The sequence below is a fragment of the Physella acuta genome, unplaced genomic scaffold (genome assembly GCF_028476545.2).
Source record: "Physella acuta isolate Inbredline_101_S28 unplaced genomic scaffold, ASM2847654v3 ptg002145l, whole genome shotgun sequence".
Taxonomy (NCBI): Eukaryota; Metazoa; Mollusca; class Gastropoda; family Physidae; genus Physella; species Physella acuta.
Window position 1 is genome coordinate 9,224 of NW_026733646.1, and position 13,007 is coordinate 22,230.

The 13,007-nt window shown below is 33.4% G+C and overlaps 1 protein-coding gene across 1 annotated transcript; it reads right to left on the reverse strand.

The window, feature by feature from the left end:
- Window positions 1–3,238: 3,238 nt before the first annotated feature.
- LOC131932354 (uncharacterized) lies at window positions 3,239–12,710 on the reverse strand. Its single transcript, XM_059289269.1, has 6 exons — window positions 12,588–12,710; window positions 8,847–9,048; window positions 7,038–7,193; window positions 6,215–6,322; window positions 4,728–5,453; window positions 3,239–4,633 (listed from the first exon to the last, which is right to left on the reverse strand). The coding sequence occupies exons 2-6, from the start codon at window positions 9,009–9,011 to the stop codon at window positions 4,277–4,279; spliced, it is 1,512 nt and encodes a 503-aa protein (XP_059145252.1). The 5' UTR covers window positions 9,012–9,048; window positions 12,588–12,710; the 3' UTR covers window positions 3,239–4,276.
- Window positions 12,711–13,007: the final 297 nt, after the last annotated feature.

Here is a 13,007-nt window from a genome sequence, read left to right on the forward strand (position 1 = left end):
CACTTTTTTAAAAAGATTTTTACAACCAAAGGATAATTTTTGGACATAAAAATTAAACTTATATTAATATACAGTCAAATTTACAGGAATGCAAGTCATAAATTTTTAGCATGTCTTCATATATTGATATAATACACATACGCAAGCATTCAAATGTAGAGGATTATAATCTCTTATTAGGCTAGCATACAAATAGAAATCTTAAGAAAAAAATGCTAATCAAGATTACAATGATTTGTAAATGTGAACAATTTTACTAGACAAGCATACAATAATTTGTAAATGTGAACATTTTTACTAGACAAGCATACAATACTTTGTAAATGTGAATGTTTTTACTAGCGCAGCATACAATAATTTGTAAATGTGAACATTTTTTTTAGTAAACAAGCATAAAATAATTTGTAAATGTTTATGAAGCTTTTCACTAGGCATTTGTTTGTTAAAAACATACAGGCAAACATACCTGAGAAGGGACTATGGTTCAAGACTAGCTTCAGGAAGTTCTTGGCGTGTTTAATATATTAAATGTGTTCAGGTGGTAGTGCATACGACTGCTAAAAAACTGGAGTTCAAATCCTGGGTTCGTGTTAGTTAAACATCCCTGAATCACGTTAGGGAAAGTAAAGGTGGCTGGACATAGAACTGACCATACTATCCTTTCATATATCAAGGTTACAAACACAGGTGAACTCTTCTTCACTCCATGAACCATCAGGGACTTTACTTATTTTACTTAAAATTTCTTGTAGCGCTGTATTAGCAACAACCTAAAGGACGATGAATATAACCTGCAGATAGTTAAACCTGTACCACAGAACTAAAAATTGGATATTAATTTATATATTTAGGTTTTCTTATGCGTTTAATGTCTTTATGATATCCACACAAGCTAGTATTTGTGTCACCCTACACATTAACAAAATCAAGATGCTTATATTTCTATAATAAAATACAAATCAGCTGCGACACTGGGCAGTAATTTGTCGTAGGAAATAAACAGCAAAATTCAAACTTAGTGCAGAATTAGCAGGGAAGAAACAATACAAAAAATTTAAATAAATCTGAGTTAGCAATGTGGCGAATTTAGTGAGCAGAAGCATTCTCCTCAAGAATATTTTGGTGGCAAAGAAATCAGCAAACAAGCAACAAACAATGTACAAAATGTTTAGGATGGCAGAGAATAAAAACAATTTTTACAAGGGTCACAGCAACTGCAGTTGGGAATGATGGGGTCCAAATTGATATTCGCAAAACCAAATTCAAAACAATTTTCTTTCCTTTGGGAGGACAAATTGGTATTTACAAAACCAAATTTAAAATAATTTCTTAAAGATGGGAGACCAAACTGATATTTAGTAAACAAAATTTGAAATATTTTCTTAGAAATGGATGGTCAGATTGGCATGTAGTAAACCAAATTTAAAATTCTTCACAAAGATGTGTGGGACACCAAACTGGTATGTAAGAAAACCAAAATTTAAAATATATTTTCTTTTAAATGGGAGGCAAAAAGGGTATTTACAAAACCATAAACAAATATTTAATAATGATTTGAGGCTAGACTGATATTTACAAAACAAAATAAAACATTTGTGTTAAAACAAGGATCCAAATTGATATATACATAACCAAATATAAAAATATTTTCTTGAAGATTTGAGGCCAAATTGGTATTTACAAAACCAAATATAATTTTTTTCATCATAGCAATTTCACAGCAAAAAGGAATTTTACACAAATATTGTCATTTCTTATTTTAGAAAAACTCAACATAAAATTACATAACTAGCTTCAGAAGTCTACATTTTTTTTAAAGATACATTTTTAGATAACATAAAAGAATAGATATTTAAAGCTGCCTTTGTTGTTTATATTCTCAAATAGACTGTGATTTGGTCAATGTCATTTCTGTATTACATCATTCAGTCATCAGGATTGTCATTTAGAAATATGAGTCTTGAGGGGATAGGTATTGTCACTTAATAACTGTCAATTCTATACTATTTAGTCATACATTTAGTAAATTGTCACAGTATAAATGCTTCTTTCATCTCATAATTTATGACCAAAAGTGGCAAGTTCTGACCAAGGGGAACAGGTGGATTAAGACTAAACAACTTTAAAACACATGCACTTTAAAATCTTCATAAACATAAGCAGGTGGAAGCTTTGTACATGCTTGTCTTCTGTAACCAATCAAATAACAGATATCTGAAATTGCAACCAATCAAATAATAGAAATCTGAAATTGGAACAAATCAAATTCTTGACAGATGAGCTTCTCAGCAGGCTTCAAGTACATGCAATAAAAAAATCAAATAACCCAATGGAATACGTCAAAAAAAAAAAAAAAAAATTATGGCATTTTGTAATAAACAGCTGTTCAATGAATGATACAGGACAGTTTGCTGCCCTAAGTGTCTATTAGTTGTGGACATTGCATTGATATCGTTAAACAAAGAAAACAAGACGTATCAGTTAATATGACTGACATTATGAACCGACTGAAATTTAGCCGGTTTGCAGGCTAAATAAAATAGATACCACAGATTAAAGTATTTTACACAGCACACCATCTAAAATTAGCCAGACAATAGGCTAAAAAAAATGTTCAATAAAAAAAAGCATTTTACAAAGCACATTGTTTCCAATTTAGCCAATCAGTTGACTAAAAAAAATGGGCACAAATAATTGAACTTTCGTAATTTTCGACCTGAAGTTTAGCCAGTCAACTAGCTAATGTAGAGTAAAAACAATTCTATTTAGCCTCAATAACCAGACTAGTCATTTATTTACTTCGTAGTAAAAATTTTTTTGTCAGAACAAATGCAATTTGTTTAGCATTTAGTGAGGTAGACAATGCATTTTTTTTCTGACTTTTTAAAAATCTGTTTTTTTTTAAAAATATTCCGTTAACTCAGAGGAAGAAAAAAAAATTATTAAAAAACTCTCTCAAACTAAAATGTTAGTCTTCTAAGATTCAAAATCTGTTCTTTTAATACTTTGTAACAGAGTAAAAACTACATTTTTACAAAGAATTCTCTAACTAAAATAAAAGTCTTCTAACTTTTACAAACTTTTGTTTAAATACTCAGTAAACAATTGAAGAGAATAAAGATTTTTTAAAAATATGGCCTCAACCTAAAATGTTAGTCTTTTGATGCTTAAAATCTTTTTTTAATACTCTGTAATAAGAATAAACTTAAGGAAAACCGGATTTTTAAAAAAAAAAAAAGTACTCTCTCAAACTAAAATGTTAAGCAAGGGAGATAATTACTCCAAGGGTAATAGAGGTAAATATATTTTAGAAATAATTTAGTTAAAAAAGGTTAGGACTGAAGATTGGGTAGAATAAAATTCTCATTCAGAGGTCTAAATCATGCATAACTCGGAGCAAGATTCCTGAAAAGTTAGCATTTGAGGCGGTATCACAGACAATTTATGTGTTAGAAAATGTTTTAGGGATATGAGGTTAAAACTGGAAAATATTTTTTTATGGGAAATTGTATAACGTATTTTAAAATTATATTTGTATAGTACCAGCAGGACAACTTTTCACCATCTGGTAAATTACAATTATTATTTTACTAAATGACTTATTTTTTAAAATATAAACGTTTCACATTTAAAGATAAAGTAAAACAAAAAAGTTAATCAAATAGTACAACATGCATTAAATATAATTTCTATGTAACACAAATGCTTAAAAAAACGTCTATAAAAAATAGAGGAAGATTTGCAATAAGACTATTAGATAAATGAACAAAACAGAGAATTAAACTCAAGGGGAGTGATGAGTTAGTTGCTTGCCATGTTGTGTAACAAAATGTGACAATTTCTCAACACCAGCCTTTGTGCTACAATGAGGATAAGAAGCCCACTCATCACAGAAACAAGGGAGGTAACTACCATAGACTAAAATAAAATATAGCTATATACAAATTATGTTAAAAATATTTATATGCTGCTCAGTTTAATTATAAATTATTTTCTCTTTAAAAAAATATAATAAATTAATCTGAAAAATTATGCAAAAAGTCAACAACTAAAAATTATAAAATGTATTTCTTTAGCAGAAGTAAAAATTTAAAAATTAATTGCCTTTATATGTACATTTAAAAATTTCAAATCACTTTAGTAAAACCTAAAGAAATTTAGCGAAAATAAGAACATAAAAATCCCGACACAACAGATAAAATCATTTTCACAGCAAACCAAAAGGGAGATAAATCCAAAGGAAATGATTGTTTTTAAAACTAAGCCTGAACCTGTGCTAGCTGTAGGGCTCGACGATATAGCCTGAATACTGGGAGCCGGAGGGAGCTGGAAGGTTACTGCTGCTGCTTGACAAGCTGATGTCCTCGTCAAATGATTCCCTGCTGAGGTTTAAAGGCTGGCTGATGGAGTGGTGGTCGTCCACTGACCACCTGCGTTCTATACCGCGACCAGCGAGGCCCATACATGATCCAGACAGAGGCCACGTATCCGTGGATCTCGTATCCTCCTCTTTATCAATGCAGACACTGCTGGATCGTTTTTTAACCGCAAGATCCAACGGCCGATCAAGGTTGTCTATTCGGCCACCTACATCCGCGCTGATGAAAAGGTTCAGGTTTGCACTATTGGCCACCTACATCACGTTATAACTTCGTATGACGGTGGTTCCAACGTGGACCTGTTTCACTCGTGGGGAGCAGGGAAAGAAAAACTTCTCTCCAAGCTACACGATTATAACGGACACCTAATGACGATGGCTTGGTGAAGTCGGAAGAGAAAGTAGACTGTTTCCTGTGTTTCATTAACTTGTGCTTGTACTGGGGGTACTCCGACTCGTAAGAAGACTCGCTTTCAACTGACGACGGGGGTGGGGGAGGCTCCAGAATCTGAGTCGAGCTTCGGCGTTTGGCTAAATTGAGCTGGGGCTCGAGCAGTAAGGAATTTTCAAACGGGGATATTTTAGAAATGGCTGACTTGGAGAAGGTCGCTGATGGACTAGATGATGGGTGAAACACACATGGACTCAACAAAGGAGGGGAGTCTTCGACTTTTATCATAGCCTTGACCGGCCTTAAAGGCTCGGCCGCAATCAAAGGCTTACCACTCAGGCCGACAATGACGGGTGAGGACGGGGAACTCGAGTAGGAAAACCTTTCCTCTTTAATGATGATCGATGGACTGAGAGACTGGGACGTTGTGGGCGACAGATCTTCCGTGCTGATGTACAAGCCAGACACACCTGGGATATCGTGCGGCAGGGAGGAGGATGATGGGAAGCCTAACATTTCTAGCACTCTTTGGGACATGCCTACTGCAGCGTTCTGCGTGGCTTGGTAGTCAGAACATTGCTTCATGTGCTGCCTCAGGGTGTCAATGATGTTGTTGCGCTGCTCTGTCAGACCACCTAGTAGATTGATCAGCTCGGAATTCTGGGACTGAAGTTTTCGGATTTCCTATTTCAATGAGAAAATAAAATATTTTTTTAGTGTGAGAAGAATGTTGATTTTTTATAATATCACATAAGAAAAGTGTAAAACTTTTTTAATGAATTACAAATTTTAAAAAAAAAGTAATTTAAAAATGGTATCTTAGATAGAAAGATTTATTTTTAAATGCATTTTTAAAAGAAATTCATTAAAAATGAATCGAATGGTGCATTATGCAACTGAGCCATTGAGTGGCAAGGTATCATGTTGTATTATTTATGCTGTTGCCAAAGAGCTCACCGGCTCAGCAGGAGGGGTGTGTGTGTGTGTGTAGTAAAGGGGGATAACTAGTCAAACCACACAATCAAAGCAAACACCATTTCCAATTGCAAGCAATTCAATCCCAGTAAATAACATTGTTAGTCCCTAGCTACACAATCAAACACTATTGCAGTCCATAGCTACAAAATTAGTCTTGAAGGAAAATTGTACCTAACACTAATCAATTCAATTAAACCTTACCTCAGGTAGCGCAATAAAAGACTAAATGAAGCTCTACATATACTATAGCTTTTCAAATGAGACCTAACATTGACCAGTGCAAAACAAGTGCTAAATTAAACCTAACCTTAAATAGTGCGATACATTCCAACACTAAATGAGACCAAACATTGACCAGTGCAAAACAAGTGCTAAATTAAACCTAACCTTAACTAGAGCAATACAAACCAAGACTAACTGAAACCTAGCATTGACCAGTACAACTCATGAGCTAAATTAAACCTTACCTCGACCAACATATCTTTACGCTTTTGTCCCTTCTCCCGTGACCGTCGGGCTGCTAACCGGTTTAGCTCTCGTCTCCGTGCTCTTTTAACCAGTTCTTCAGAAGTTAACTGCTGGACACACAGATAGAATATTCTTACATAGCTGCGTAATTTCTATGGAAATATTTGCCTACTTCAAAAGCACTGAGAGTTCGAATTATCATTTAAAAACAAAATTAAAAAAGAAAACCTTTATAATAAGATTTTTAAAAAAACTAAAAAAAAAAGAGAAAAAAAAAAACTTCATTCAGTTAAAGCATTGAACACGCATGAAATCTCTTACGCAATTAAAAGATAAACAGGTTTCTTAAATTCAATTTAAATATCAAATTCACAAAAAGTTTTATGCCAATCTCATTTTTGACAGTATTTTAAACAAAATTTCTAATTTACAAAAAGGTATATGCCAACCTAATTTTTGACAGGTTTCAAACTAGATGTCAAATTTACAAAAAGTTTTACCCCAACCTCATTTTTGACAGGTTTTTTAAACTAGGTTTCAAATTTACAAAAAAGTTTATGCCAACCTCATTTTTGACAGGTTTCAAACTAGATGTCAAATTTACAAAAAGTTTTACGCCAACCTTATTTTTGACAGGTTTTTAAAACTAGGTTTCAAATTTACAAAAAAGTCTATGCCAATCTCAATTTTAAACTAGATGTCAAATTTACAAAAAAGTCTATGCCAATCTCAATTTTAAACTAGATATCAAATTTACAAAAAAGTCTATGCCAATCTCAATTTTAAACTAGATATCAAATTTACAAAAAAGTCTATGCAAACCTCATCTTTGACAGGTTTTTTAAACTCAACCTGTAGCTCAGCTTTTCCTTCTGCCTTGCGCCGAGACTGAATGATCCACTTGAGGTCCTGTTTGATGAGGTTGCTGGGGTTGCCAGAGTCCAGGGTTGCCAGGGTGGCTACCACCAGTTTTTCATCCTGTCAACAAGTGAGAAATGGTTGGTCAATCATTAAATAAAAACTAAATTAAACATTAACCTTGTTTAACATGCACAATATACTTCCAAGGCTACAAAATTCAAATAGAAAATTTTTTTTTTTTATAAAATGTAATTATTAAAATAAAACAATTGTTTAGCGCTATATTTTATGTATGCAAACCATGTTAAATTTCTAAAACAAGCAAAAAAACAGAGAAACTAGGTTTTCTAAAAACAGAGAGGCTCTCACAAAACTGTTTCGATACATTTCTCTCCACAAAAGAGTGCTTTTACACCCGCGGTGCACAAGACACAAGATATCAGAGAAAACATTATGTAACACTAGGTGGCATCATTGATCGCATTGGTTTCTACTAGAAAAAAAAATATGTTCAATAGATAACAGCCACTTCAAGACCTGGTATCAATAGCTGTAGAAGTTTTTTTTTACCTCGTTATATCAATACCATATCAGTAGGTTAGTGCACAGAGATAAAGACTGCTCCACATCATGGCTGGGTTAATAGGAAAACCTAACGATGATGTCCATGGTTGGGTTCAAGGACTGACTAAAATTACTGCAGCTGATAACTTAGTTAACAAGAAAACTAAATGTTAATGGGAGCTGTTAGCCTCAATTAATTTTTAAAACTACAACTTTTTAAGAAACTAAAGATTATTTCTAACTTTTAAATGAAACTAATGATCATTCCTAACTTTTAAAGAAACTAATGATGAAAATTCAACCTTCTTTAAAAATGAAGAATCGTACAAAAACAGCTTTTAAGCTTAATTTTTAAAAAATTATTTTAAGAACTAAATTTATTCAGATTTTTAAAAAAGCAGTGCACTTAACTAATTAAATTAAAAAGCAAACAACAAAACAGTGTACAAAACAAACTAAATCAATTAACAGATCACACTGCACTAAATAAAATCAAACAACATCAAAATACTATGTACCATGACAAAAATAATTTTTAAAAATATTTTTAAAGTCAAACTGGTACTCCATAACATTTTTAAATATTTTAAATATTTTTTTTTGATAGAATGGTTTGAGAACTCTTGGGAAAACATGCTTTTGTATACAATACAGATGCCAGAAGGCAAGTTCTGGGTTCTGAAAAATATTATTCAAGCTTGCTCTAGTAATCATAAATTGTTTTAAGTGCTAAAATTTTTATTTTCTGCATCACACAAACAATAACCTCAATCTTTTAATTCTAGAAATAGCAAAGTATTTTTAATCATTTTTTTATTTAATCTCCAAGTGATCATCCAATTAAATTGTAAGCTTATCAAATTCATTTTGCCAAAATAACTATTTCTAATTTCATACTTCTAATTTTACTTTAATTGATACTGATTTTAAAAATAAATGTTACTATGATTCTATTAAAAAATGGGAAAGTAAGCATTTTAGCCATGCTCATCTTCATTTCACAATTCTTTATAATTTTGAACATGAATTCAAACTAGAGACTTTTAGCAGCCTAGCTCTCTACCATGCCATCCAATATACTTCTGGTCTAGTTGTTTTTCATAAATTCTATGAATTCTTTATTGCCCAAACATAACACTACACTAAAGCTCCACAAACAACACTTAGGTAAAAAATAAAAATAAACAGTGATATTTGTAAGATCACCTGTACCAAATTTCTGGAATTGAGCAGTCCGGACATGCTGCTGACCGATGACGTGGACACTTGGGGCCCCATGATGGCACTGTCGCAGGAGGTGCCGGTTGTGACAGTGTTGCCCATCATGGACACGTGGCCGGATGTGGAATGGGTGGTGACGGTGGTGGTCATGATGATGATGAGGAGTGGTGGCTGTAGCACCAGGCATCTGCTCAGGGAAGAGGTGTAGAAGATAGTCAATTTGGTCGGTTGGTGGGTGACTGTGTGTGGGGTAAGGGTGAAAGACAGTGACAAGTGACAGTGGGGTGGTGTATGACTGTGTATGTGACAGTATGATGTTGGGGTAGTGTGTGACAGTGGATGTATGTGATAGTTGGGTGCAATGTTCCCTCTCTAAGCTGCGCGGCCATGCAGTAAGTTTGACCCTGCAGCACAGTCCTTTTGTAAAATATATTTATGCTTGTATAAGACTTTTATAAACACCGCACACACAAAATGCAAGTTGCACACTAGCCTTTTCCCCTTAGAGGGAATGTTGGTTGGGTGGTGTGTGATGGTTGGTTGGTGATGGTTAGGTGGTGTGTGATGTGTGATGGTTGGTGTGTGATGTGTGATGGTTGGTGTGTGACGGTGTAGTAGTGTGTGAAGCATGGGTGGTGTGTGATGGTTGTGTGTGTGACGGTGTGAGGCATGGGTGGTGTGTGACTGTGGGGTGGTGTGTAATTTTGAATGTGAGCCTTCACAAAACAAAGGCTGGGAAAACTGGGTATGAAAATATCCCATTCATAACTTTAAAACTGTATACAAGAATATTAAGTACTGAAGACTGAAAAAACTACACAACTTAATTAAGAGTGATCCTTGTTTTCTGTAAATCCTGTTTTGTATGTGGCCAGTACAGTGAAAACAAAAATATTGGTTTTAAGTTTAAGGTCATTAATGAAACTAAGATTTTAAGTTTGAAATACACATTTTTTTTTTCATTCAGTCCATGATTTCTAGGATTATATTACATATATTTCTAAAAGGTAAAAAAAAGAGGTAATTATAAATCATTTTTCATAAAATCACATTTGATTAACAAATAAATTTGATATCAATATAGAAACTAATGCTCATTTTAAATTTATTGTACTGTGCGGCTAAGCCAGATGTAAGGAAAACTGTTATTTTGTTTCTATTATTTATACACTACTACAATTATGAAATCAGAAATAAGACAAAAAAAAAAAAAAACCAGGTTATTAAGTACTTTTCCACTAGTGTAATCCTTTTCATCACTTCAACCCTTGACCTTAACACTTGAGATGCTTCTAGTGGAGAAGTACAAAACTTTAAAAATAAAACATCAAAAACAGTAAAGAAATATTGAAATGACTAGGGTAGTTGTAGTTTAGGTACAATAATTTAAAATAGCAAAATCAAGTAATAGCTCAATTAAAAAAATGCTAAAAATGAGAAAGTCATATAAATAAATGTCTTAATATATATTTTTTTTCCAGTTTTAAGAAAAATCGTAAAAGTATAATTTAAAAATTAGGTTGCACTCTAAAAACCCAGACATTCTTTTGTTTTATAATTTAAAAAGCCATATTTAGCTTTGGAATAATATTGTTCTGAGGAATAGCTAATACCTTGAGCGCAAAAAAATCCCAACCCCCATTACACAACACGTAAGATTACAATACTACTAACAAACTAACACACATATGATTATATTAGAGTATATTGTCAGACATTTGTAATAGTTTTACTTTGCTTTGGGTAAAGCTTTGTTTAATCTTTACAAAGATGGTGGCAATATTTCTACTTTAGGGTTAGGATTGGGTAAAGTCTAGCTGTGAAGGTCATGTACCTTGGTGCTTGCAATAATCAGCAAATACAGGTGGGAAGAGGGTGCTTTATTATATTATATATTATTAAATCCACCACTTATAAATAAGTGGTGGTTTTCTTATATCAGTGTTTTATTTTTAAAAAAGGGTGTTAGGTTACTGATAGTGGTTGTTAACTAATGACACATATAACTTGCTAGTGTCAATACTAACCCAATCCCTAACCCCAAAACTTCATCCAGCTATAAAACTAGACAAGATTACAATACTATTTACAACCTAACACACTTATTTTCACAAGAGTCTATTATTGGACATTGCTATACTTAATCATCCAAATTAGCTTCAGCAAAAAAAAAATGCATAGATAACAGATAATAACTAAATGTTTTCTAGTTTACAATTTAGTAATACACAACAGGCTAATGATCAATTAACATTGTTGTTGCATAAAAAGAAACAATTTGATCTGAACTACTGCTAACAGACTACAGAGGGGAATGTATGTTAGGACTGAAAACTGTTTTACAGATAGCCTACATATGGGGGAAATGTTAGAGTATTCACAAGTTAGAACATTTGTGATCTAAATGTGACATAAACATCTAGTTGGCCTATATGGGGTAAGAATGTTAATACAGGAATGGTAGATCTTGTGGCATTCTACAGGGGTAGACATTTTAGTCCTGAGAGTTAGCCTAACACACCATCTGACCTAATAAACCAACCCTAACCTAGATATAGGCCAAGTAGTATAATTTAACTTTGTAATATTTCAGCCTGAAATAATCATAATAGATGTGAGAATAATTTCCATTTTCATTACATTTATTACAATGATACCAAATTCAAAATTGATGTTTCATGCTTTATTAGATATTTCCCCCAATTGTTTAAGATTAGCCGTTAGCCCTTTGAGGAGTGGTTGCCCAGCCAAATAGTGCCACATCGATGTATTTTTTTTAATTTTGAATAATTCAAAATTAAAATTTAAAACTCAAAATTTCAATATTCTAATTCTACTTATAATGTAGACTATCAAACAATGTGTTTTAATTAAATAAATATAGGGCTTTTATTTTTCATTTTTCAAAAAAAAATGTTCCAATTTATCTTTTTGCAACGGCTACGAACAATGCATTATCATTATGTAACCGCTGCAGCGGGTTGCATTGAGTTGATAATACATGCAATGGCTGTGCAGCGGCCCCATTAAATCCAGCTAGTCTAGACACTCCTCCGTTCCTCTGTACTAGTCATAAAAAAAAGTCGTGTAAAAAGTGGATTTGGGTTAGCAGTGCATAGCCACATCCTAAACATTACACTAACAGTTTCGCCGTGAGAGAGGAGGGCAAAGGGAAAGAGAGTGAAGAACACCACTTCGCGCCAGCTTAGATTATAAGGTCATTCATTCTGAAACATGAATTGAGCCTCCGCTTATTCGCATTCCGATCTTTACTCATTATCTAAAAATAGCCATGAGATAACTGGGACGAATGGTTCTGATTGGCTGACAACCAGTACCAGAGTGTCAATCACGTTTTTAGCAACGACATGTCGTTCAGCCGGGGAGAGACGGGCTGAACTGAATACGGATTGAGGTTACAGTAAACCGTTGTAAATAAAAACAAAAAATGAATGGGAATGTGTTTGTTTTGATGTAATGAAAGTACATAGTCATAGCCACATGTGTTAGAGATGTGAGGACGAATGGGGAATAGAAATGCTAAATTTATCGATGATACGTGGGAACAGAAAGTGATCTCCCCTTTCCACTACATCGTGTGGCCTTGCGCCGTAGTAGTACGTAGCGGAGTGTGCGAGGACAGCGGGGTCGACACCACAGCGAACGTACTGCGTAATTTTGGGGACGCTTCCAAGTATTTGTCCGTAAATAATGAACAGTACTTACCAATGCTATTATCACGAGGTGTCTAACCAAGAATTAAACCGATTGCAACGTAAATTTTGCAGATAACATGGTTTCTTTGCACTGAAACGACGCCAGACACCTTTCCACGAATCACTAGGTGGCCACGCTAAGGGAGAGCAATCTAGTCGACGTTTTTTTTTTCTTAACAGTAAACGAAAACAAACCCAATGGTGTGGCTTGCATTCAAATTTCAAAGGCCAATCCTATAAACGAAGAAATGCTTTAGCACATTTCCTGCTTTAAGAATTTGAATTGAAATATAACTTTTATATATAGCCTATAAAGATCTGTTACTTTGTTAAAATGTGTATTTAAATAAATAAATAAAATACTTTAAGTTTAGCTTTATTTAACTTTTTCGGTCAACAAAAATGAAAATTAAATTAGGCCCTACGTCAC

Excerpts from the sequence above, each read along its gene's own strand:
- LOC131932354 (XM_059289269.1), bottom strand. The coding sequence starts at position 9,011 with ATGACCACCACCGTCACCACCCATTCCACATCCGGCCACGTGTCCATG. Across the intron at positions 6,323-7,037 it reads AAAAACCTGTCAAAGATGAG|TTAACTTCTGAAGAACTGGT; the intron begins GTTTGCATAGAC and ends TGTGTCCAGCAG. Across the intron at positions 5,454-6,214 it reads GTAAAGATATGTTGGTCGAG|GAAATCCGAAAACTTCAGTC; the intron begins GTAAGGTTTAAT and ends TCATTGAAATAG.